Genomic DNA, 26,587 nt, shown 5'->3' with positions numbered 1-26,587 from the left:
TTCAGAAAAAATAAAGAAAAATTGTAGATAATTTGCGTGAAAAAAATAACTGTTTTGTAGATGACTGCCACAGGAGAAATCAATTGTTAAGGGCTGGAAATAAATTTAAATAATAATTGCCCTTGCTATTTTGAGGTTGAGGTTTAATGTTGAGAAATGTAAAGTTATGCACTTGGGGGCTAAGAATATGCATGCATCATACATGCTAGGGGGAGTACAACTGGGGGAATCCGTAGTGGAGAAGGATCTGGGGGTTTTGGTAGATCATAAGCTCAATAATAGCATGCAATGCCAAGCTGCGGTTTCCAAAGCGAGCAAAGTCCTTTCTTGTATTAAGAGAGGTATGGACTCTAGAGAGAGAGAGAGAGAGAGATATCATTTTGCCCCTGTTCAAATCATTAGTAAGACCTCATCTGGAATATGCAGTTCAGTTTTGGGCACCAGTTCTCAAAAAGGATATCGGGAAACTGGAGAAGGTGCAGAGAAGGGCAACCAAACTGATAAGAGGCATGGGGGAGCTCAGCTATGAGGAAAGATTTAGAGGAACTGAATTTGTTCACTCTTAAGAGGAGAATAAGGGGGGATATGATCAACATGTTCAAATATATAAGGGGTCCATATAGTGAACTTGGTGTTGAGTTATTCACTTTACGGTCAACACAGAGGACAAGGGGGCACTCTTTACGACTGGAGGAAAAGAGATTTCATCTCCAAATACGGAAAGGTTTCTTCACAGTAAGAGCTGTGAAAATGTGGAATAGACTCCCTCCAGAGGTGGTTCTGGCCAGCTCAGTAGATTGCTTTAAGAAAGGCCTGGATACTTTCCTAAATGTACATAATATAACTGGGTACTGACATTTATAGGTAAAGTTGATCCAGGGAAAATCCGATTGCCTCTTGGGGGATCAGGAAGGAATTTTTTCCCCTGCTGTAGCAAATTGGAGCATGCTCTGCTGGGGTTTTTTGCCTTCCTCTGGATCAACTGTGGGTATAGTATTGGGTATATTGGATTGTACAATTATTTATTTTTTTTTTTTTTTAATGGTTGAATTAGATGGACTTGTGTCTTTTTTCAACCTGACTAACTATGTAATTTTTGGTATATTGCTAAACTGTATTTATTTTCTCACCAGTCATGGGTCCTGTGGAAGCTGCTCCTGAATATAAAGTGATTGTGGATGCAAATAATTTGACTGTGGAAATTGAGAATGAGTTGAGTAAGTTTCGTCTGTTTTTAACTTTGCACTAAAATGACGTTTTACTGCATTGCACAAATTCTAGTTCATAGTCATGCAATATACAGTATGTCCAATGATTTTTCGCTTTGCCAGATATTTTCAGCCTGAAAGTGTGTATTTTGACCCAAAGGGTGGTTGATGACTTAATTGGGGTAGCCACACTAGGGTGTTTCCATATGTTACGAATCTAGCATAGACCAGGACGGCTTACATAGAGAGAGAGGCTCCTCCCACCTAGCACAGGAAACACATGATCCACATTATAAAAGACAGCCCACAGGCAGTAGCCCCTCAGTATTTGTTTCCTCCGGCCAGACAGGAACTCTGAAGAAATTTTATTTTCTCTGGCCTTCCTGCTAGGTGGCAGGGGCCTCCCGGCTACAGCATCCCAGAACAGGGGCAGTGACCCTGGGGAGGCAGGCAGCTTGGGCTTTCCTGGGCTGCCCAGGAAAGGGGGTCTTGCATTTTTACTGCAGGGGATCCCCTCTCTCCACAGGAGTCTGTTCGGCAACATGCCTGTAGATTCAGGTACACTGTCAGTGTGGGATTTTGACTCGGGTGAGTCTTCCGGGGGACATTGCGGACTTATGGTGTCCTGACGTTTGGTGCTCAGCTCAGGAGCGCAGGCCACTACGCTATTACGTTGAAAGCAGAGTGGAGGAAGTGGCTTAGCCATATTTTTGGTAGCAAACACTGACCTGGTGGTCGGGGCTACAAGCTCCATGCACTGTTCCAGGGGAGGCGCCCGGTCCACAGCGCCAGACCAGGATCCTCACTGCTGGACCTTTCAGGGCTACAGAGAAGATGGTGGAAACTATTTTGTCCTGCGTTTGTAAGTCACCAGGGAGGAGACTGTAAGCAGAGAAGCAGGTCTGTGACACCTGCAGACTCTGGTCCTAAGGTAAGAGAGGCAAATGGGGTTTCCTCTTTTCTTGCTCCCTGGTGAAGGGGGTGCCAGGGGTTTTGAGATGATTCTCTGTACTATTCACAGACTGGCAGGGCTGGTCTGGGGAGTCTTGCTGTGTGTGTGTGTGTGTGTGTGTGTGTGTGTGTGTGTGTGTGTGTGTGTGTGTGTGTGTGTGTGTATCCCCTTTTTTCCCTACTACCCTGTTTCCCCAAAAATAAGACCTAGCGTGATTGTCGGTGATGGCTGCAATATAAGCCCTACCCCCCAAATAAGCCCTACCCTGTTTCCTCGAAAATAAGCCCTGCCCTGAAAATAAGACCTACAAGGATTTTAACTAGGGCATATTTGAGGGGTAGGGCTTATATTGCGGCCATCACCGACAATCACGCAAGGTCTTATTTTCGGGGAAACAGGGTAGTGGTGGGGCTTCATTTGGGTCTCCCTAGGTGGATGGGTGCTGAACGTAGGGTGATCGTCTACACCTTGTCTCTTTTGTAAAAGGCTCATTCCGCCTTGTGTCCTCTCCCTCTAGGACAGAGGATGGGAGCAAAAGGGGAACCACCTAAGGGACAGATGCACAGCCTGCAGTTACAGGTTATCTACTGCCTGGATACCAGCTCCAGGGCTTTGAAATGGAGTCTAGATTAAGGGATTCCTAAAGCGCATTGGAAAAAAATGACAAACTTTTATTTTTTACTTCTCTGCCCGAGTAGAAGCGAGTAGAAGCAGCTATCCTCGTGGGGGGTTAAGGCTCAAGGGGAGCCCTCCCTTACATTTGGTCAAATACCATATCCTCTGTTGGCTGAAATCCTGATGTTTGCTGCTGATTAATATGGATGGATCATGGACGATGGCTTCCACAAATGTTTTGAAGGGAGTACTGCATGGGTGGAGCAGAGGCATCCAGAGTCCCTGACTACCTCCAGATGGGGGGAGGGGCACACGTCTGCAGAGGCAGGTAGACTATGTTGCTAAGCCAGGACAGTATGCAGCCTGCTATGCTGCGTGTCCCCCTGAATGGACAGCTCTAGGGTGGTTTTGTGAGTATTCCCTGGTGCCATCATCAATAGACACCAGGGAGGGAGCGTGATCAGGGAAGTAGTAGGCGGACCTCAAACTTCCCAGGAGTATTACAGCAGACTACATCTGATTTGCAAAGCTACACCATGTACTCTGATTCCACCATGACATGATTCATTTTGGTAGATGGCCACAAGGTGGTTACCCTTAGCAGGATGTCCTCTTTGGGTACTGGTTGCTGTGGGTGTTTGCATACCTCCTACAAACACAGGGTGAATATGCTTAGTGTTCCTGTCCACCATTAGTGTGGTCATTTGGAAGCAGAGACCCTAACACCTACAATCTGCAGAGCTGGGGCTGGCACTCTGAAATCAGCAGAAGCTGCAACCCATTAACTCCTTCCTACACTTTTTTTTTTTTTCTAGATTGTAAGCTCTAACAAGCAGGGCCCTCTGATCCCTCTTCCCCGATGTTGTAAAGCACTGCGCAAACTGTTGGCGCTATATAAATCCTGTATAATAATACACTTAAGTCACGTTTGTGCATTTGCAGGGCTCCTGGGGTCTGCTTACTTTGTTTACCATCAATTACATTCTTTTTGTTTTTAGCAATTAAACCACAGCTAGTGGGGTCTGCTGTAGTTAAATCAGGACTTTTTTTGTACTGGAATTTGGGCAATAACCCATCTCTAGGCAGAACTAGAAACAAATTATGGATCCTGCAACAGTCAATTGACAGTCCCCTGGGCGTAACCTCCATGCAAGGATTGCATTGACAAACCCGTGTTTAATGATTGCTCGGTAATACCTGCAGGTGTTGGCCTTATGATTGCTCCTGTTGCACGCTTCAGGGCTTATCCAAAGGTGTCAGAGGCTTTCATTCATCACTAGATTTGGACACGTCTGTCTCCTACCTTAGTGTGGGCTACATAAAGCAAATTACATGTACAGCAATTTCTGTTAACATACAGTACATTGTTTACATATGTAGCTTAAAGTGGATGTAAACCCGAATTTTATTTATTTATTTTTTTTATATATACATAGTTGCCAACATTGAAAAAAAAAATATGTGGGACACTTTTTTGGCTGTAGGCGGAGCCGATCAATAATTAGGAGGCGGGGCATTCGTTTGTAGGTGTGGTCTAGTAAAAAATAATAGTTGTGGCGCGCCGCGGCGGGAAAATGGGCATGGCTTACGCAGAAAGTGGGCGTGGCTTACGCTGAAAGTGGCCGTGGCTTGCATGAAAAGTGGGTGTGGCTTGCATGAAAGTGGACGTGGCTTAAATTGGCGTGGCTCAAGAGGGTGTGGTTAGAGTCTGAGATGAATGAGGGATGGAGAGGGAGAGGGAAAGGGGGAGAGAGGAATGACGGGACAGCAGCCCCAGGTCCTACACAACAATAGAAATATGTGTATTCTAGAAAGTTTAACAATCAGCAGATAAAGATACTCCAAACACCTGGTGTTAACGCTTCAATCATCCTGGCACCATGGTTGTTATGGTGTCAGGATGATTGAAGCGCATTATTTCTATTATTACATTGTAATATAAAATTAAATCATTCAACTCACCATAATGCCGAATCAGTGGGATCCCTGAGCGTGTCACTAGCCACGTCGCCTGCCACCAGCAGAGTCTGTCCTTGCATCAGGTGCCCCCGCCAGAGTCTGTCCTTGCATCAGGTGCCCCCGCCAGAGTCTGTCCTTGCATCAGGTGCCCCCGCCAGAGTCTGTCCTTGCATCAGGTGCCCCCGCCAGAGTCTGTCCTTGCATCAGGTGCCCCCCTCAGTGCAGCCCCCCCTCAGTTAGTGCAGCCCTCAGTTAGTGCAGCCCCCCCCTCAGTGCAACCCCCCCCTCAGTTAGTGCAGCCCCCCCTCAGTGCAGCCCCCCCTCAGTTAGTGCAGCCCCCCTCAGTTAGTGCAGCCTCCCCCCCTCAGTTAGTGCAGCCCCCCCTCAGTTAGTGCAGCCCCCCAGTTAGTGCAGCCCCCCTCAGTTATTGCAGCCCCCCCTCAGTGCAGCCCCCCCTCAGTTAGTGCAGCCTCCCCCCCTCAATGCAGCCCGGCCCCCGCTCAGTGGAGGAGCGGCCGGTGTTCTGCCGAGAAAGTTCCCCTCGGCAATGGCGGACCCCCTGTACTGCGCAGGCGCAGCGCTTGCGCAGTACGGGGCTGGGGAACTTTCAGGAAGACACGGCGCCGGCGCCGTGTCTTCTGCTCGCTTCAGTGGAGAAGGGAGGGGCCGTGCAGCCAAAGAAGCCGTTTCATTGGCTGCACGGATCGAGCCCCCTTCCCCTCTCCACTCAACACTAGAGGCAGATAGAGCGGCGGCGCCGGCCGCCATTTTGCTGGAGCCCGCTGCTCCAAAAAAAAAAAAACAACATTCCCGATTTTCCTTATGGAAAATCCCGATTCGGGACACTCTCCAATCGGGACGAGGGTCCCAAAATCGGGATTGTCCCGGGAAAATCGGGACTGTTGGCAACTATGAATATATATATCTTATATCTATATCCCCCCCACTCCTTTCTTCAGCAGCTCTGCAAGGATTGGCTGCTCCACACCTCAGCATGATTTGGCATGCTGAAGTCATGTGGTTACTTTCCTGTCTTTTCACTGGATGTTAGAGATCATAGCAGAAGTTCAGCAGAAGTTCAGTGTTAGAAATACACAGAAGAACATGCATATTGACAAGGGGAGTGTAGAGGTGGGCGGGGAGTCTACTGGCATCACGACTCCACCCACCGAGCTCCAGACAACAGACCCACCCACAGAATATGCAGTTTTTCTGGTCTAATAACAGACAGAGGGGAGACATTAGACAGGTAAAGATACATGCAGGAGGCATGTATATCCTTATAGATAACCCCTATGGCAGTAGTTTAGAAAGGATGACATTGGGTTTACATCCACTTTAAAGAGACTTTTACTTCTGTTCCAAATAAAATATTTGGTTATGTCTAGGAGCTGATGCTGATACCTTTTTATGGGGTAACTGTATCTGCTATGCACTCCAGTTTGTGTGCCTAGACTTCTATAACCTGGAGTTTCCTTGGTTCCTCCACTGAATAGATGTATAATAGATTGGTAGCCAGAGATTAGGCTATATCTACTGTATGACATGTGTTTATACGAATGGTTGCCATTAATTGCGTATGAATTGCTGTATGTGGGGTATTAGACGAATAAACTGTCTCTAACCTCACACTTCTCCAAGTATGTTACAACCCCTTTAAATACATAGTTATAAACCCTCGTGTGTTCTTCACCTTAATGCATTCTATGCATTAAGGTGAAAAAACACCTGGCAGTGACCAGCCCCCCGTTTTACTTACCTGAGCCCCTTCATCTCCTCGACGGAATGCACTGGCCCTCTCTTCACGGGGTCCCGGCTCTTGATTGGTTAGATTTATTGCAGCGCAGCCATTGGCTCCTGCTGCTGTCAATCAAATCCAATGATGCGGGGGAGCGGGGCCGAGTCCGGCTTTCTTGTCTGTGGACGCAAATGCTGGTCTCGGGCGCGCGCCCGCAAGGTAACACCCTCGGGAGAGCGCTTCTCCTAAGGGGTTATCTGATGCGGGGAAGACCCGGCTGGGGGACCCCAGAAGAGGATGGTCGGGGCCACTCTATGCAAAACAAGCTGCACAGTGGAGGCTAGTATGATGGGTTATTTTAAAAAAAAAATAAAAAATCCTTTACAGTCACTCTAAATACACAACATTGGAGTTTGTTTTTGTCATTTGGGTTATATTCTTTTGGTACCATTTGTGGTTCATGCCTCATATGTGATCTAATGTATGAGGCTACGTTTCCACTGTTGCAACTTTGGAGTGCAGCTTTGATCCAACTTTACAGCCTCTGGATCGGGGTTGCATCAGAGGTCGTATTTGGCTAGTGCTGGGACTTTTTCTAGGTCGATGCAACTTTAAGTCGCATAGATTGGAATGGGTGCCATTGAAATCAATGGGCTGTGAGTTGTCATGTGACATTGTGTCCAGGGTCGCATGGCGTGTCGCACTAGTGGAAACTGAACCTTAGTTCTAATGACCTACTTGAAGTTTAGCCCTCATTTGTATATGTAGCTGTATGAATTGGGAGGCTTTTACCTGACCTTTACATTGTATCGTATAATCTCCAATAGGTTGTCTTAATGCATTAATGTTCATAGACAGCAGACGTGTAGGGCTGAAACAACTAATCGATTATGAAATTAATTGATTACTATTTTCATAATCGATCGGCCAGTAACCTAATGGGGTTAAAAAAACCTAAAATGAGCCCTTTATAGTACAAAACGAGCAAATAATCGCTACTGTAAATATTACTTTCACAGTTCTACAGTAAATAAATGAACTCCTTACAGTAGTGATTATCTGCTTTTTTTTTTTTTTTTTTTTTTTTTTTTTTTTTTTTTTTTTAACCCCATTATGTTACTAAACGTCTTAGACCTGGCTCACGTGTATGTGTTTTTCACATCTATGCTTTTTTCAGCCACTGCGTATTTGGGAAGGGTCAGGGATTTTTTTTAACGCAAAAGGGTGCTTTTTTTTGGGGGGGGGGGGGGGGGGTCAATGGTTTTACTTCAATGGAGAAGCTGCAGAAAAGCATGTAATGTATTTTTGCAGCAATTTGTGTTTTTTAATTTGCCCAACAACAAATTGGCCAAAAAAAATGCAAATCGCAACAAAATCATGTGCGCAAAAATCAAAACGCACTACAGAAACACATCAAAAGCCAACTGCACGGGTGTGTACCGAGCCTTATGCTGGCCACACGGATGATTTTTCTGATGAAAAATCTTTGCACATTCGCTGAATGAAAGAATGTTGTTTGAAATTTTCTTTGACCAAGAAGTTCTCTATTATTTCCAAAATTTTCCGTCACTGTGGTTGAAAATGAACGTCGATTTGACCTCACTAACGATAAGAAAATCGAACGAACGTTCTTAAAATTTTAATTTTTTTTTTTTTTGAAGGAAGACATTTTGTTTTTTAAATAAAAAAAAATTGATCGGAGACTGATATTTACCAGATTCACCCTTTAATAGTATATACAGTATATCTCTTCTTTCTGTTATTCTCAGAGTGGATTAGATATTTTGCTCCCTAACCATATAGTTGGTCATTTATATTTACCACTGCATAGAGATCTTTTTTTTAAGGTTATTAATCGAAACAATAATCGGGCAACTAATCGATTGTGAAAATAATCATTAGTTGCAGTCCTACAGGTGTGTAAATGGTTTAGAGAGAAAATCTCTGGTCACTGAGACCTTACCAAGGTATTTTGTCTTTTGCATATGTACAGGGAAGGCTCATGGTTTTTTTACTGCTGAGCCTTCATTCAGCAGAGGATCAAATCCCTTTCGTTCAGCATGCAGTACCATATGCTCTCTCCATACCTGGATCTGGTAACATTTAGAGACCCTGGTTCTAGCCATCTACCAGTAGAAGGAGAGAGTAGAATTAAGTAAGAGTGCAAGTCAATAATTTTCAAAAGTAACTTGGGAGGTTCCCTCATCTTATAGTCTTGTATTTTTGGTGTTCTTCCTCCAGGAAGGATTTGGAGTGGATGTGGACCCTCACATGTGCCCAGTGGGGTGAACAGCCTCGGATAGTGCACGGGGATGGGGTAGGTCTCCCTGCATGGGCTTTACTTGCATATCTGCTGTCTTCAGCTTTATATATTTTTTTTAGAAAGTTCAGATCGTGTTAGATTTTCTCTTCCTGTTCAGCACTGGAAGTGTAGTCTGGGCATACAGCCAAGACAGCTGATTGGAGGAAAGGCGCACACACCCCCTCTCCTCCATGGATAAAGACTTTCAAAGCTGTTCCTTGAATAGTTCAGCACTCTGCTAATCTACTTATAGCATCCTCCCCAACACAATACTCCGGCTGCTTTTCTCTTGCTTGACAAAGAACTTGTCAGAAGTTATCGGGATGATAACAGAAGAACTGCTACGGGACACTGCAGATATATGTGTGCCCAGCTCAAATTTCATGAATCAGGTTTACATTCACTTTGACATCGTAGTTGAATTTGTAAAGTGTTAGGGAAATAATTTCACCATCTCAGACCGTCCTCGGGCATCAAGGTAATATTTATTGCATATGCAAGAGAAATGAATTACACGTTCATGCAGCCTTCATCATTTCTGAAGAGAATACTATGGTACATGTTTTTTATAAGCCCTGGACACCCCCCTTTCCTGTCTTAAAATGCCCAGTCTCATGTATTTTTAACTTTATTCTGGACACAACAGGAAAGGTGGAAGTGTCTGTTACAGACTGTTATCTGCATATAACAATGCTTACAGGATACTGACTTGAAAACTCCCCAAGTCAACACAAAAATTCAAAACTGCACATCTAAGCATATTATATTGCTGAGTATATATATATATATATATATATATATTGCTGACTCCATATTATCACTATAACTTATTTCTAGGCCATGATAATCAAAATGGCGTCTTTCATAACTGACATTTAAAGTATAATTTCTCTAACATCTCCCCCCTTTTATACTAATAATGTCAATAATTCAAATTTCCAGGTTTTTCATTTTACCAGGTATTATCATTTAGACAGATAAGTCCTTAGCGAGAGTTGTAAATTCATCATCAAGTTCCGAGTATAGTTCCGTGTCGCTCTGGAGGAGCATAGTTTTTGTTAAAGATGTGTCAATCAGTCTTTGAAGAATTCCCCTAATACAGGGAATGCAGCAACATCCACACGATGTAAGAACTGCGGCTGCCATGACAATAGAGATAAGCAAACTTTTTGCAAGATCACCCCATTTACCAAACCATTTTCCGAAAAGTCCTGTCAGGGGGTTCTCTACACCAGAGTTCTCAGCTAATTCTTCGGATAGCATTTGTAGGCCTTGTAAGGCTTTGGTGATACTTCCATCAGGTGCCGTATTGTTTGGAATAAAAGTGCAGCAGAAGGTGCCGAACATTTTGCATACCCCGCCCCTTTCTGCCAGCAACATATCCAACGCTATGCGGTTCTGCCACGCTGTCAAAGAGGTGGCGTCCAATTGTGCTGCTATACCTTTGCTAGCATCTCTGGTGTAATTCACAAACCTCTGCTGGTTGTAGTAGATGTAGTTTATCCAGTCGACGTTCTTGTTGGACTGGACCCATATGAAGAGTGAGGTGAGTCCAGCTGTTATTTGATTCTGCGCTTTAATTTCATCTGGAACTCCTTGTGGAACACCTATATACACTCGATTGTCAAATGATCCTTGTGGTGTTTCTCGCTTAATACGTTTTTAAAAAAAAAAGTATTTACCTGGTAGTTTCATTGATTCATCACTCATAGGAACTATATAAAAGGGAAGCAGTAATCGGGTAAGGGCACAACTACCCTCCCATCTAGGTGGCAGTCTGGGCCTTAGTCTCTTATCTCCACACAAACACCAAACATCAGCCAATTGCTGTTTCTGTTCCTGAAACCATTTTAGTTCATACTTAATGTCTGTAGTAAGGGTTGTAATTGCACAGTATTCAGGGGACAGGGTGCCAACATTTGTACCATTACTGTCATTTTTAGAAAAACAAGTAAAATTTCCTGGTAATGCTTGTACTGATGGGGGTATACTTTGCATCATAGTCTTAGGATAGCTCTTTTCTCATCTACACATTCTGACCCAGTTATATTTTATGAAAACATTCTTATTATACAAGTCAAGTCTATTTCCTCTTCAGGGAGAGGAACGGTGGCTAGTTATTGAATATAATAAGGTTTACCATACAACATTTCATACGGTGTTAGTCCTTTAGCAGTAGGGGTAATTCTTATACTCAACAATGCCATTGGCAAACACTAAACCCATTTATTTTTCCCTGTTTCCTTCAACAATTTTCTTGGTTTACTCTTTAAGGTACCATTGTGTCTCTCCACTGTGCCCACAGATTGTGGGTGGTAGACACAGTGGTTTTTTTAGGTCAATATTGTACCATTTACCAATTTGTTGTATTGTTCGGTTTACAAAATGGGAGCCATTGTCACTGTAAATCACAGAGGGAATCCCATGAAGTGGAATCACCTCTTTAATAAGTACTTTGGCTACTGACTGCCCATTTGGGTGTGCCATAGGAAAAGCTTCCGCCCACTTTATAAACAACAATAATCATAAAATCCATGCATATCGTGTGAAAGGGATAAGAGGGTTGTGGGAAATGACCTCTTAAGGGTCTTAGGGCACCTTGAGCATGGTATCTGTTACAAAGCGGACATGTGAGGCATAAATCTCTAGAGTCATTCGTAAACCCATATGTTGTGAACACCTTATTGATCACCTGCACCATCCCTCATTTTGAGATATGGGCTTGCCCATGGCTCAATAACGCAGCATATCTAAATAGTGATGTAGGTAAGATGGGTTTACCTTCTGTACTTGTGTATATACCATTGACCAGCGTTGCCCCTTTAGATAACCACTTTTGTTTTTCACCTGCCGGTGATGTTTTCTGCATTTCTGATAACCATGTTTTATCAATAGCTTTCCGTACCTCACCATTCTCTTGGGGACCTGTATAGTATATGTGTGTTTTTTGCGGTCCTGTAGTAGCTTCCATTGCGGTCTTGTCTGTTAGTGCATTCCCTAGAGCAATTGGATCTGTTCCCTTTCTGTGTGCTGTACATTTACAAATAGCCACTTATGTTGGTTTCTGTACATTTTCTAGAAGGGCCAGAATAAGATCTCTATGTGAGATTAGTTTACCTGTGGACGTAATCATACCCCTATTTTTCCATTGCTGGGCAAATATGTGTATAGTAGAAAAAGCGTATTGGCTGTCTGCATAAATATTTATTTTCTTCCCTTCCCCTAGACTACAGGCCCTAGATAGGGCAATAATTTCAGCTTGTTGTGTAGAGTAGGAACTGGGAAGGGGTCTGGCTTCAATGACCTGGTCATGTATTACTATAGCGTATGCCGTTTGATGTACCCCTTTATCGTCCTTTTTACAAGACCCATCAACACAAAAGGAAATGTCAGCATCTAGAAAGAGAACATCCGTGAGATCCTTCCTTACAATCTACAGTTTGATAAAAGGTTTTACTTTAATTAGGAAGGCTAAGCATAACCCACAATGAGGTGCTTTACCTTCGTAAATGCATCCTCTGCTTGCACATTCCACTGAATGGAATCTTTTGCAGCCATTAGTGAACCATAGATGAGATCAGAAAGAGGCTCCACCTCCATAGCATAATTTGCTATCCATGCTCTACAGACATTTGCCATGCCAAGAAATGACATCATTTATTTTTTTGGTATGTGATTTGGGGACTTGAAGGATGGCCTCTTTTCGGATCTCATGCAAAAGTCTACCTTCTTGAGATAAAATGTAACCCAGGCATTTCACCTTTTCTTTCCACAGTTGTAATTAGTCTTTGCTGACCTTTTAACCTTGGTCTGCGAGGAAATGCATCAGAACCATGGTAATTTTACATACATTACTACCAGAATGTCATCCACATACAAGAGAATTTAACTCACACTGGGAGGTACAAACCGAGACAAATTATTGGACATTCTTTGTGAGAATATAGTTGGACTTTCACAATATCCCTGGGATAACCTAGTGTATGTGTACCTCTTTTTTTTTTTTTCGTGTACATAAATGCAACCCAGAACTGACTGTCTTTGTGTAAGGGAATGGAAAAGAAGGATTACTGTTATCAATAACAGAAAATACCTCGTTCTCTGGGTAGAGCTCGTTCAGGAGGACATGCATGTCTGGGACCACCGGGGCCCTCGGTAATACGGCCCCATTGACTGCCTGTAAATCCTGCACGAGTCTCCACCCATCTTTCTCTCCCTTATGCCTCCTATACCTCTGAATCCCTCTGGATTTTAGTTTCTCATCTGCCAGTTGGACCCAGTTCGTGATAAATTCTCCTAGCTCATGCCATGATACCTTGGGGTTCTGGGTAACCGAAACATGAGGTACAGTATCCTGCCTGTATATTTGCAGAATAGGCTATGGTAGAAGACAAGTAGCCACGCTATTTCCTTCCTTATCACAGTACAGACATTTTAATAGAACTTCAGTGTTAGTGAGACTCATTAACTGTTTCTCATAGGACTTATCAGGCCCAGAAGTCTTTCTGTAGTACATGGTGCAATAGAGGTTTGTCTGGACCTTATACCTTTTCCTCACAGACTCTTTGTCAATTATTTCTGCCAGGGTTTTGGGTATATTTAATCCCTCAGTTTGCAAATTCCAGGCTATACCAGTATCAGGGCTCATTATCCACGGCTGTGATTTGTTTTTCACACAGCCGATGGGCTCTGAGACCTCCCTCCACTGGTATGACAGAAATATCAAGAGCGTGCAACATGTCTCTACACAACAAATTAACAGGACATTTAGTCATAATGACAATTTTACACTGAGCCTATTTACCTGTCTGTGGATCTTCCACAGTAAGGCCTTCAGACATGACCTCCTGGTGCATCAACCCATTTTGCAGATTTTACATATACTACACCTTTTTCTTTTCATATCCAGCGGGTGTATTAGGGTCCTACAAGCCCCAGTATCACAGAGAAATGTTAGCCATCTACCCTTCACAACCAAGATTATTTCTGACTTGACTTTAGCATGCAAACAAGTTTCAACAGTGCACACATCCAAAATTTCAGATTCTTTCTCATCATTTTCTTCTGTATCTCTCTCTCTGCAGACATACCAACATCTTCATGCATCTTCCTCTCTGCTTGACCTACATTCTTTTGCCAAGTGACCTCTTTTACCTCACAGGAAACACTCCCCTCTCTCTCTTTTTTTTTTTTTCATAGTCCTAAATGCGGGGCCTTGTTCAGGTGTTTCCTATCCTTCTGTTCTCCTTCTCAATGACATACACATCATTACCTTCATCTTCATAAACACTTTCCCTTTCTTTACTCTCTTTTTTGATTGGAAGTGCCGCTTAGCATGCCTTGCATACTCTATCAGCCCCTGTAGTCTGCAGATCCTATGGTTGATCATGTGTTTGATAACAAACTTGATATAGGGGCAAACAGCCCCTTCAAGATTGCATCCTTTAGCTGTTGCTCATATGGGCTATCGTTTACTTGATTTACTGGGACTTCTATTCCTGAGTGATTATTGAAAATCTCCCTCATCCTAACAATGAAATTGTCCACTGTTTCCTCTTCTCCCTGCACACACTGATTTATAATGGACCAGTCGGCTCGATGTATCCATCTATTCTCTATCCTTGCTATAAGAGCATTCCTCCTGTTTTCTAGTGCTGCATCATCATGAGGCAACACAACTCCCTGATTGTTTAATCCACTCCAATCTCCCACTACATGATGCCAGTCGGGACCCAGGATCTGTCTGGTGACCTGCTCTATTTCCCTCCCAATAAGATGATAGTTAGCAATCATTCCCATGATACCATCCCTGATTTAAGCTATGTTAACCTTGGGATGTGGTACCCCTTCAGTAGTTTTTTAACATCCTCAGGGGTCCAGGGGCGATAGACCATCATAGTGTTGGGGACTACTATACCTCCTACATTTTGTCCTGCCCTGGGTTTGGGAACTTCAATTAGTGGAAATTTTTCCTCTCCACATTCTGTTTGTTCCCCAGCTGAGGGGGATATCAATTGGTTCACCAGGTCCCCGAAAAATTTTGTAACAGTTGCTGTAAAGGGGGTCCCTTGTGGACTCCTCTGGACAGCAAGAGTCATTTTGAGAGGGGTTTTAGCTGCAGCCATAGGAGAATCGGTTGCATCTGCGGGTGACCCAGGTGACCACGGGGGAACAACAAACAGTGGAGAGTCAGGTTGCATTTGGTTTGTTACGTTTTGTTCAGTCAATACTTGCTGAACTAAACTTCAGAGGACGGTCATATTATTGTCCTCCTCTTTGTTCAAGAACATAGTCTTTTTATGGTTTTCTGAATTTAACCTATGGTTAGCCTCCTCAAGCCATTTCTTTGCCTGGGGAAGGCCTAATTTCTTCTGTTTTCTTATTTTCATGCCGGCATCATTTTTAAGCTTTCTACACAGTATTACACAATAATCCTTATTTAAAAACGCATCAAAATCATACTTTGTTTTCCACATTTAAAGAAATGTCACATTCTCTTTGTCTAGACTACACATATACTTAACATCTTCATTCACACCAACAGATTTTCCATGGATCATACCTACTTTGTTTATCGTGCACACGGAGCTCTTTTTTTGTTAATGTCTTCTCACAATGACACAACACACGCACACAGTATCTTATCACTTGCAATCACTCACAGACTTTCTAGTCATGATATATCACTTCTAGATTACTGATCTTGTGTATTGCTAAAACACTGGTGTCTTAGAGAATTACAGAATTACGGGGAGACTGTATTCTCCCGACTGTTCTTTTATCATTACTTGATACTTCACTAACTTGTAGAGAGCATTTACAGAATTACGAGGAAACTGAATTCTCCCGACTGTTCTTTCATCCTATCAAAACATTTAATATTTCAGTCATTGATCCAAGGGTATTTATGTGCCTGCTCAGGATTAATACAACATATGAGGCTGGCATGAACACTGCGGTCCGCCAAATGTCCTCTGTTACCTGGAAATCTATCAGGCCACACCCTTGTGTCAACGGAGGGGGGGTTCTTTATCTGGAAGTATTTTTGATCCAAGGGTATTTATATGCCTAGAAATCTATCAGGCCACACCCTTGTATCAACAGGGGGTTCTTTAGGTTTTGATCTAGGAGTATTTATGTGTCCCCAAGGGATTTTCTGCAGTTTACAAGGCTGTCTGGATCTAAGATCCAATCGACAAATTTCCTTTATCTGCACCCGGATATTAGTATGGGACCATACCCCTATATCAAATGACAATTAACCAGAAGAATCAAACAAGAACACACAAGAGAGAACACCCGCAATGCTCGACTGCCGCCAGGTCGCCCTGAGCGCGTCTTCCCAAAACGCGGGCTAGTCACTAGGTCTGCCCATCCAGGATGGCCACAGACGGATCTATACGGGGAATACGTGACCACTTATTTCCCCTTAACAAGAGTAAAGCAGATAGGACAGAAACAGATAAACATTCAATCAATCTCTATATTGTATGTATATATATTCAAATCCCTTATTCATCAAATTCCTAATCAAGTCTAACACAAAAGGTTGATAATAAAATAAAAATAAAAATCTTACCTTGTCCCGAGAGCGGTCTCTTGTGCTGATCCGGTAAGTCGCTGCCCGGGAGGCACTAGTTCAGCAGACCGGCCTCTTTTTAACATCTAATTTGAGATGGAGGACTTACAGTTTTGCCGTACGGTCATCGGTCACTGTTGGCCAGTGCGTCTCGGGGAATTGGACTCCCGGCTCGAAAGACCAAATTGTTAGGGAAATAATTTCACCATCTCAGACCGTCCTCGGGCATCAAGGTAATATTTATTGCATATGCAAGAGAAATGAATTACACGTTCATGCAGCCTTCATCATTTCTGAATAGAATACTATGGTACATGTTTTTTATAAGCCCTGGACACCCCCCTTTCCTGTCTTAAAATGCCCAGTCTCATGTATTTTTAACTTTATTCTGGACACAACAGGAAAGGTGGAAGTGTCTGTTACAGACTGTTATCTGCATATAACAATGCTTACAGGATACTGACTTGAAAACTCCCCAAGTCAACACAAAAATTCAAAACTGCACATCTAAGCGTATATATATATATATATATATATATATATTGCTGACTCCATATTATCACTATAACTTATTTCTAGGCCATGATAATCAAAATGGCGTCTTTCATAACTGACATTTAAAGTATGATTTCTCTAACATAAAGTTCTATCGATTACATCACTGAGCCCTTTAATTGGGGTTGTGTGGTCACTATAATCTTTCCTAGGGTTTGGGATTTATACAGCAGTATAAACTTGTATGGCTGGTGGTGTAATGGCCATTTTGCAGCAAATGCAGACAGCTCCTTTTTGTGATGTGTTCCTTGCAGCACTAATGGGCAGGAATATGGCCTGTAGATCTGGGTTCACATCTCGCTATGTCTCTGACCCCTACACCTGACTAGGTATGTTTTAGGTCCAGTACTCCTGTATATGTTAAAAACATCAGCGCATCATTTTACATGGCCTTCCTAACAGAACAGCTGTAGCAAGTCAAGGTAAATGTTCTGTTATTACTACAGGCTCAATCTTCTTGAGTAGTGATCTGCATAACTTGCCACCAGCATCACAATGTGCCGTATGAACTCAAACTTCCAACTTTGGGCAGAGCTCCTGTCATTCATAAAGTTGTCGGGGTCATTTTTACCCAGCTCCTTTCCAGACACTCATAGCTGCCTTAGCTGTGTGTGTGTGTGTGTATATATATATATATATATATATATATATATATATATATATATATATATATATATATATATATATATATATATATATATATATATATATATATATATATATATATATATATATATATATATATATATATACACACCTCTATTGTGTAAATATATATACGTGCCTCTTCCCCTGACTTCTCTGTGAAGAGCAATGGCAAAACCATCCACCCGTCCCCACATGTCAGGGTGCTAGGTGTTATCCTAGATTCTGAACTCTCCTTTCAGCCCCACATCCAATCACTTTCCAAAGCTTGCCGCCTCAACCTCCGCAACATCTCTAAACTACGTCCCTTTCTAACCAGTGAAACTACAAAGCTCCTGATTCACTCCCTGGTTATCTCTCGCCTTGACTACTGCAACTCACTCCTCATTGGCTTACCTTTAAATAGACTATCCCCCCTTCAGTCCATCATGAATGCTGCTGCCAGACTCATCCACCTTACAAACCGATCAGTGTCTGCTACCCCTCTCTGCCAATCCCTCCATTGGCTACCACTCGCCCAACGAATTAAATTCAAAATACTAACAATAAGTTACAAAGCCATCCACAACTCTGCCCCCAGCTACATCACTAACCTAGTCTCAAAATACCAACCTAATCGCCATCTCCGTTCCTCCCAAGATCTCCTGCTCTCTAGCTCCCTCATCACCTCCTCCCATATCCGCCTCCAGGACTTCTCCCGAGCCTCACCCATCCTCTGGAATTCCCTACCCCAATCTGTCAGACTGTCTCCAAATTTATCCACTTTTAGGCGATCCCTGAAGACTTTCCTCTTCAGAGAAGCCTATCCTGCCTCCATCTAACAACTGCATTATTTTCTCCATTAGCTCATCCCCCACAGCTATTACCCTTTTGTATAACTTGACCCTCCCTCCTAGATTGTAAGCTCTAACGAGCAGGGCCCTCTGATTCCTCCTGTATTGAATTGTATTGTACTTGTACTGTCTGCCCTAATGTTGTTGTAAAGCGCTGCGTAAACTGTCGGCGCTATATAAATCCTGTATAATAATAATAATTATATATATATATATATATATATATATATATATATATATATATATATATATATATATATATATATATATATATATATATATATATATATATATTATTCATTCAGACAGCGCAGGGGCCATTTCTTGGGCTGGAAAGGTCAGTGCTTCTCCTCCCCAGATTTGTAAAACTGCATCTGGGTCCAGCTTCCAAACCTTCATAAACTATACTGACCGGGCCTGTTCTCTAACCAGAAACAGGCTGTCTGTAGGAAGGTGCTTAAAGCTGTAGTTCTATTTTGTCCTCTCTGTAAGCCGTCCTGGAAGATGACTTGGGGAAAACAAGTTACCTGTTGACTCGTTTTCCAGGATGGCGTCAGTTCCCTCCCTTGTCTAATGATGTAATCCTAAGCTGGTTGCATTAATGGGAGTTTTTTTTATTGTTTTATCTGTGCCTTCTATTTATTAATACTGAGGGGCAACTGCCTGTGGGCTTTTTTTTTTTTTATTATTCATTTATAATGTGGATCATGTGTTTCCTGTGCTAGGTGGGATGAGCCTGTCTTTGTCTCTCTGTAAGCTGTCCTGGAAAATTAGTGAACAGGTAATAACACTCGTTTTCCTCCTTCCATACAAAAACTTGCGGGATTTTTATTCATGGATACATTGTCGGAGTAATATACTAAGGGCGTAGTGGCATAAGCTGAGCATTTGATGTTAGTTTGATCTGCAACTTGCATTTTTTTTTTTTTTCACCCTTTTTGTTTTGGGTTTATTTGTACTAAAGAAAAAAAATCATTTAATAAAAACTTAACTGACAAAAAAAATGACTGGAATGTAATTGGTTTTCATTCACTGTTGGCTTTGGAGTGTGTTTATGTGTGTCTTTAGGAGTGTGGTAGGGAATTGCACTGAGGGGGATATGCAGCAGATACATAATACATTTCAGGAGCTGTTTTTTAAAAGTGTACATTTTGCTTTCATTGTAGACTATCCAGTACAAGAACTGGATGATATTGCCAGCTACAGTTATAGACACAAGCTTTGCTTTGTGACCATTGCAATGCTCAGGCTTTGCATTTCCAAATATAGGAAAACAGTGGTTTGCAGCACACTGACATTGAAAATCCATTGCAGGTTAAGTTTGAGTATAGATTTTGCACATATATTGTGTAACAGTTTGGAATTTCAATAAGATATTTTATCGGGTAATCTGAATTTAAATTGTGTAAACTATCATTCATTCTCCTTCTATCATAATTAATACTTTATATTTCTACAGATATCATTCACAAGTTTATCAGAGACAAATACTCTAAAAGGTTTCCAGAATTAGAATCCTTGGTTCCCAATGCTTTGGACTATATCAGAACAGTGAAGGTAGGTGTGTGTTGTGTGGTGTATGCACAGCATAAGACGATATATACAGCCATGGACAAATGTGTTTGTACCCTATAGTTTGAGTCAATGCTTCATTCCTCCTGAAAAGTGTTAAAAATTAAAAGCATGTGTCTCCATGTATACTTGCATGCCTTTGGTATGACAGAGTAAAGCAAAGAAGGTGTGACGAGACACATTTTTTTTTTCTACAAAGATATTCTAAAAATGTCGTAAGTTGATTTATTATTACCCCTAGAAAAGATTAAAAAGTGGATTGTAGTGATATTTCATACTGTCTTCTATAATTGTTATCCCATGCATTTTTCAAAGTTTTAACAATAGTTTTAAAGTTTTTTTTTTTTTTTTTTTTTTTTTTTTTTTTTTAATACATTATATCAATACATTAGTTACACACAGTACCTGGGTTTTAGTTCCGTTGCGTTACCATATTTCATAGTTGGTTACATATTGAACTTCAATATATGCAAAGTAGAATGCTGTTTAGACAATTCATTCAAAATGGATTATAGTATTAATTGACTTTATGCTTCTCAGTCCATGCTTTCCAATGGCTGTCAAATGTTTTACATGTCAAAGAGTTTATAGCCAGTAGGCGTTCGAACGTATGATTTCTGTTGACTAATGTAACCACCTCAGATGTTGATGGCTAAGGTTTTTTCCAATTACGTAGGATAAGGTTACGGGTTGCTAACAATATGTGTGTGGTGACCGCTCTACATTCTGGTGGGAAATTCTCTATCCCAACATTAAGGATTGCTAATGCAGGATTTGGTGATACTAAAATTCCTGTAGTTGACGAAATTACGGTAGTTTAAAAGTTCTATAGGCTGGTTATGCTCGGGCATTCCCATAATGTGTGTAATAGATTACCTATTTGTCCACAATTTCTCCAGCACATGGGAGATGTGTCTGGGGGAAAAAGGTGGCAAGTCTATATGGCATATAATGCCATCTATTGGTGATTTTAAGCGTCATTTCCCAGTGATTCACACAGTGTGAATTATTTTGTATTGCCTTGAAAGCATGTATCCATTCATCAGGGAATGTAGTGCCCAGCTCTTTTTCCCACTTCCTAATGGCAGCTGTTTTGCTGAAAATGTGTTTGTTTTGAATGAGGTTATAGAATAATGATATACCTTTAGTATGTTGAGGCGTCTTTGTCTAAAAATGCCATGCTACAGACGATAACTTGAATTTAGGTATAGGACGTGCCCTTAGGAAGTGAGAAATGCATAAGCAGGAGAACAGTAAATTGTTAGGTAGGTGGTATGTGGTCATTATTTGTTCTGCAGATTTGGGAGTTGATCCCGTAAAAAGGTCTCTTATGTATTTTACTCCCCATGCTAGAAGATTCTTGGTTGGGAGCATAGTAATTTTTGCCCTCGAGGTCTGTTGGGAGGTCCTATATTAATTCATGCGAGTCTCTGTCACTGAATGTTTGGAGGAATCTCCAAGCCTGTAAGGAAACTTGAATTGTTGGTGACATACCCCCTGTTTCCCATGGTTCCCAAATGTCACTTATGAGGAATGTGATGGGGTTGTTCATTGGGAATAGTGACCGCTCTATGTCTACCCACAGTGGGCTATTGTTGGCATGAAACCAATATTTAAGCTGGTCTAGTATTATGGCCCATAAATAGTCTTGAAGATCTGTAAATCCCGCATCCCCTGCCCTTTTGTGTGGGATAAGGTCATTGCGTGAGCATCTAGCTTTTTTGCCTCCCCAGGTAAACTTCCATATGGTTTTGGACATAGTGTGGATATATGTAGGCAGTATGGGAAGTGACAAGGATCTGAAAATATATAGAATCTGTGGAAGGATAGACATTTTAAATTCCGCTATCTTGCCCAGCCATGATAATTCTGTTTTGGAGATGTTTGTGAGGAGTTGTTCTAGTTTGATTATGAGCGGTTTAAGGTTGGCTTCTATTAAGGAGGAGGTTGTATTGGTTAAAGTTATGCCTAGATATGTAATGCCTTTTGTGTTCCATGAGTATGGCAGAGTGTCTTGTAATGACCTTTTAGTAGATTGGGAGACTCCTACGTCTAGTACCATGGATTTGGCGAAGTTAACCCTATAGTAAGATATATCTCCGAAATACGGATTTTGTGGGCCTGTGGAGGGATGTTTGTGGATGCGTCAATAATAAGATCACATCGTCTGCGGACAGGTTGATTACGTGTCTACTAGAACCAAAGATGAAGCCCGTGAAATTAGTATTTGATCTGATGGATTCAGTTAGAGGTTCTATCATAAGGTTAAATATTGTGGGGTAAAGAGGGCAGCCCTGTTGAGTACCATTAGTAATGTTAAATGTTTTGGATAGGAACCCTGATGTATGTACCTGAGCGGATGGGCATGATTACAGGGCCAATATTGCTGCTAGGATTGGACCTTTTGAATCCAAATTTGGCCAGCACCATTTCCATATAAGTCTAGTGGACTCTATCGAACACCTTCTCTGCGTCTATAGATAGCAGCAGAGAAGGCATTCTTGTTTTAACAGCATGATGAATAATATTTAACAATGCATCTAGTAGCATCTGAGGTTTGTCTCCCCCCTCACGAATCCCATCTAGTCGCGCTTAATGAGAAAAGGAATGATATCCGTCAGTCATTTTAGCTAGCAATTTCACATAAATTTTGATGTCTGAGATGAGTTGAGAAGGGATATTGGCCTGAAATTGACTGGAGTGGTGGGATCTTTCCCTGGCTTGGGTAAGGTGACTATATGGGCTCTCGGCATCTCTTGAGGGAATGAGGAAGATTCCTCCGCTTTGTTAGACTATTTGCATGTGTGAGGCTAGGATTCCTTTGAATGTTTTGTAATATTCATTTTCGAAGCCATCCGGATCCAGTGACTTACCATTGGGTAGAGTCATTGTGATTTTATCTATTTTGTGGGCTGTAAAGGGAGAATTCAGTTGCGTAAGCTGATCTTCTGTCAGCGATGGGGGATTTATTTTCTGTATTAATTGTATGTTGGCTTTGACTGGTTGTGTAGTGGATTCATCCTTTTATGTAGGTTGTAAAGCACACCATAATAATCTGCAAACTGGTTCGCTATTTCCTGTTGATTGGTAATTTTGTGATGCATAGTGCTGTGTGTCAAATAAGCGATTCAGGTTTTTGTGCGGGCGACCTTGATTCTACTAGCTAAATATTTCCCTTCCCTATTTGCATTAGCATATGAGTTTAATTTCAGTCTTCTAAGATGTGTATCGTATTTTTGCGTGAGAAGCTCCCGCAGGGATTCTCTGAGTTTAGAGAGTGTGTTTGTCATGGTTGCTGTTGGTGATATTTTATTTTGGGTTTCCATATTGTATATGTCTGATAGTATGTTTAGTTTAATGGAGTGTGATATTTTTTTTGTACTGTACTATCATGTACGGTTTGGAGTTGAGGTCCCCGGTGACTATAAGGAACCTGCCCCCTTCAACTATGTAGGAATTTTTAAGTTGGAATAAGGAACTCCTTAATGCTAGCATCACACCTCCTTTTTTGCCGTCGGGCGTGCATGCCAAGAATACGTGTGGATATTCTCTATGCGTACACGTTGGCGCTCTGTGTCTGAAAATGAGTCTCCTGAACACAGAGAATATCTGCTCTGTTTAAGGGCCTCTTTCCACATCGCAAATCTTTTGGCCGGATGATTCAGGCCTCTTATGTTAATAGATAGGCAAGTGATAGTCATTTGTAGTGTTGGGAAGTGTGATGACTGGTAGCGTAGAATAGGTACTCACTGTGGCCATGGATACTTGCAGCAGAGTCCTCTGTGTGTTGATGTGCAGTTTCAGGAGGCTTGTCCTCAGCATCTGGTAATGGTTCCAAACGGCTGGAGTTGCTGTGTGTAAAAAATAAGTAACAGAAAAAAACAAAGACAAAACGTGGAAAAAACTGTGGGATTGTAAAAAAGGATCTTAAAACTGATCCGCGTGCAGACGTGCTGCGTAACGTAGGAAGGGGTGGTAGAAGTCTAAACAATAGACTCCTGTTACCGGAGAAACGTGGACTCTGGGACCCCTCGCAACTGTGTTGTTCTTCCTACTTCTGTCCTCAAGGTCAGCAACCTTGTCCTTCAGCCATGCTATGTCCTTTCCTTGGGCCATATGAGCGTCCACCATAGTATTGTATGTGGATGCATAGGTATCCATCTGGTGTTCTACATGGTCCACTCTGACCCCTAAACCCTGTACTTGCTTGTGACATTCCATGAGAGTAGCATCTCTTTCAACATGGTATCAGATATGGGCCTGTCTGTGGTTGGGAAGTCCGCTATGGGGTCAGACAGATGAGCTGCTTGTGGGGAATTGTGTTTTTTGTGGCCCATTTACCTCCGTTGTCCGTTGTGTCATGCGGCCTATCAGGGGAAGTCATCCGCAGTTTTGCTTTAGCCGAGCTTCTTGTTGATGGGCTGGAGGTGCCTGAGGAGGACCCGCTATGTAGGAGTGCTTGTGCGGGCTGTGTGAGGGGCCCGATACGTCCGTTGTTGTGGATCGCGACCCTGTCCTCAGGCCGTTGTGCGTGGGAGCCGCCGCCATTTTGCTGAAGCCCACGGGACTTCAGTGTGAAGAAGTTGGGCATTTTGTTTGGTTGCAGCTGATTCTTTCGACGCCACGGCATCCTCGAGATGTTTGGCAGTCTTGTGGGGATGATATTGGCTATGAGATGGCTCGTTGTGCTCCGATCTCTCTCTGTGGATTTCTCCGGCGGCCGAGCGGAGCTCCTAGTTCAGGCATCCATCTTGGAGCTCAGTCGTCACGCCCCCCATATTTTTAATCTTTTAACAAGTCAGCCTATTTATCCACTTACTATCCGGCCGTTGTACTTAAACAACTGGACAGGTCAGTCCTGAAGACATATATTAAAAGCGTTCGCTATTTGTGTGTGCCATTTGGCCACAGCAGTTTACGGTAGGGGTAGATCAGAGGCTTGCTTTTTTTTTTTTTTTTTTTTTTTAACACAATACTACAATGTGTCACCAGGGTAGCCTGATCACTAGGCACACCAGTAAAGTATCATAATACCAATGCAGCCAGCAACAGTGTTCCTGATCACCGCGACACAAGGGCCATTGTCACCAGACCTGTGCAGGCCATCAACCATGTTCCTAACGGCTGGCACATCAGTACAGTGTCTCAAGACTAGTGTAAACCAGCGTTCCTAATCTCCACCACGCCAGAGCAATTGAACCAATTTAGTGCAGCCAGCAACAGTGTTCCGGATCATTGCCACACCAGTGCCTTTTTGACCACTGCCTTTGCAGCCACGGACGACAAGGCCAGTCCAGAAGAACCAGTATGATGGAAATTCCATCAACCTCTATCCTACTCAGCAGAGGAGGAATCGGCTTGAGGGGAGGAAAGGGGAAATTAGACGGGTACTGATCCCACAGTGCCACTTGTGGCATCTGCCAGAGGACCACTTATTTTTTGGCCATGAACCTCGGAACTTCCCAGTTGAGATCGGACACCAGAAGATTCAGATTCCGGCATTCCACAGCAAATACAGAGCTGTAGAACACCCCAGTGTTCAGAGACCACTCCCCTGATACTGGGGTAATCTGCCTGCCATTTTTTAATGCTGGAAAAGTGCATGGCGGACAGAGCTGGAACAGACCATTCCGCCGACCTTAGAATGTGAGAAGCCTCCAGCGCTGCTGCTGCAGTTGTCATAGACAGACATAAGCCACCACGTTGGCATTGTCTGATTGGATCCTTATCTGAAGCCCCCAGAAAAGATCCGCTGGCCATGTGGGACAACCTGCTCCAGAGACCACCTGATTGCTCAAAGCTCCGAAACATGGATAGACAGTCAAGCTTTGCGGGGTCCAGGGACCTTGATCCAAAATGAAGTCCAGGACTCCTTCCCAGCCCGACAAGCTGGCATCCATTATAACCACTTTCTAGTGAAGGAGGAGAAAGAGCTGCCCAGCCCATAGTGACGCAGACTGTAGCCAACAGAGAAGGAAGGCCCTCGCTGGCTGGGCCAGATGAATCAGGTTGTCCCCGTATGTAACTGGGCATACGGAACTGCTTCAAAGGTAGCCAACATGGGGCGTGTCCGGATGTGAGCAGCGGCGGACGTGTTGGAGAGGAGCTCCGGGTATCCTGAACACCATCCTCTGCCATCCGTGCCATCAATTAGTAAAAAAAGCCAGAATACCTGCCTGTAGGCTTCTCCTACATCATCTGCTGCTCCCTCTGCCTATATTGCAAGTCTCGGGCCCGTGATCTTCTGGGGATCCATTGATGATCCACGGCTGCGGCCGCCGCCATTTTCCTGGGTCACAGCAAGCTGGAGGAAGCTGTTCCTGGCCTGGTGGAGAGGTAGGGGAACTCCTTATCATCCGACCTACCTCCCCAGGTGTTTCTCAGAGCCGGATGGTCCGTGGGGCCGTTTAAATCGTCCGCCGCGGCCTAGTGCGGCCTAGTGAAGCCTCCAGGCCACCGCACTTTCCTACGCCGCCGGCCGGCGGAGGAGCGCCGCGGCCGGCCTGCTTTGTAATCAGGAGCGGGGACACTGCTGCGCTCACACATCCCACCATCCCTTCACCATCCTGCAGGAAAACGGCTCAGTTGGCTGGTGGTGGCTGTCATACGTGGCTGGCTGAGGAGTCCTG

The 26,587-nt window shown here is 43.0% G+C and overlaps 1 protein-coding gene across 5 annotated transcripts in view; it reads left to right on the top strand.

Annotated features, from left to right (window-relative positions):
* PRPF31 (pre-mRNA processing factor 31) overlaps positions 1-26,587 on the top strand; it is a 190,007-nt gene that overhangs the window by 53,929 nt on the left and 109,491 nt on the right. For 4 of the 5 annotated variants that reach the window (XM_073602307.1, XM_073602308.1, XM_073602309.1 and 1 more), the window contains 2 exons: positions 1,134-1,217; positions 19,846-19,943. In XM_073602307.1, coding sequence (XP_073458408.1) covers positions 1,134-1,217; positions 19,846-19,943 — 182 coding nt within the window. The remainder of the gene's footprint in view (positions 1-1,133; positions 1,218-19,845; positions 19,944-26,587) is intronic. The other variant, XM_073602310.1, reaches the window with a different exon arrangement.

The sequence above is a fragment of the Aquarana catesbeiana genome, linkage group LG10, assembly GCF_042186555.1.
Source record: "Aquarana catesbeiana isolate 2022-GZ linkage group LG10, ASM4218655v1, whole genome shotgun sequence".
Taxonomy (NCBI): Eukaryota; Metazoa; Chordata; class Amphibia; order Anura; family Ranidae; genus Aquarana; species Aquarana catesbeiana.
Note: the sequence above shows the minus strand (reverse complement) of the source record. Positions and strands in the feature narration are given on the sequence as shown.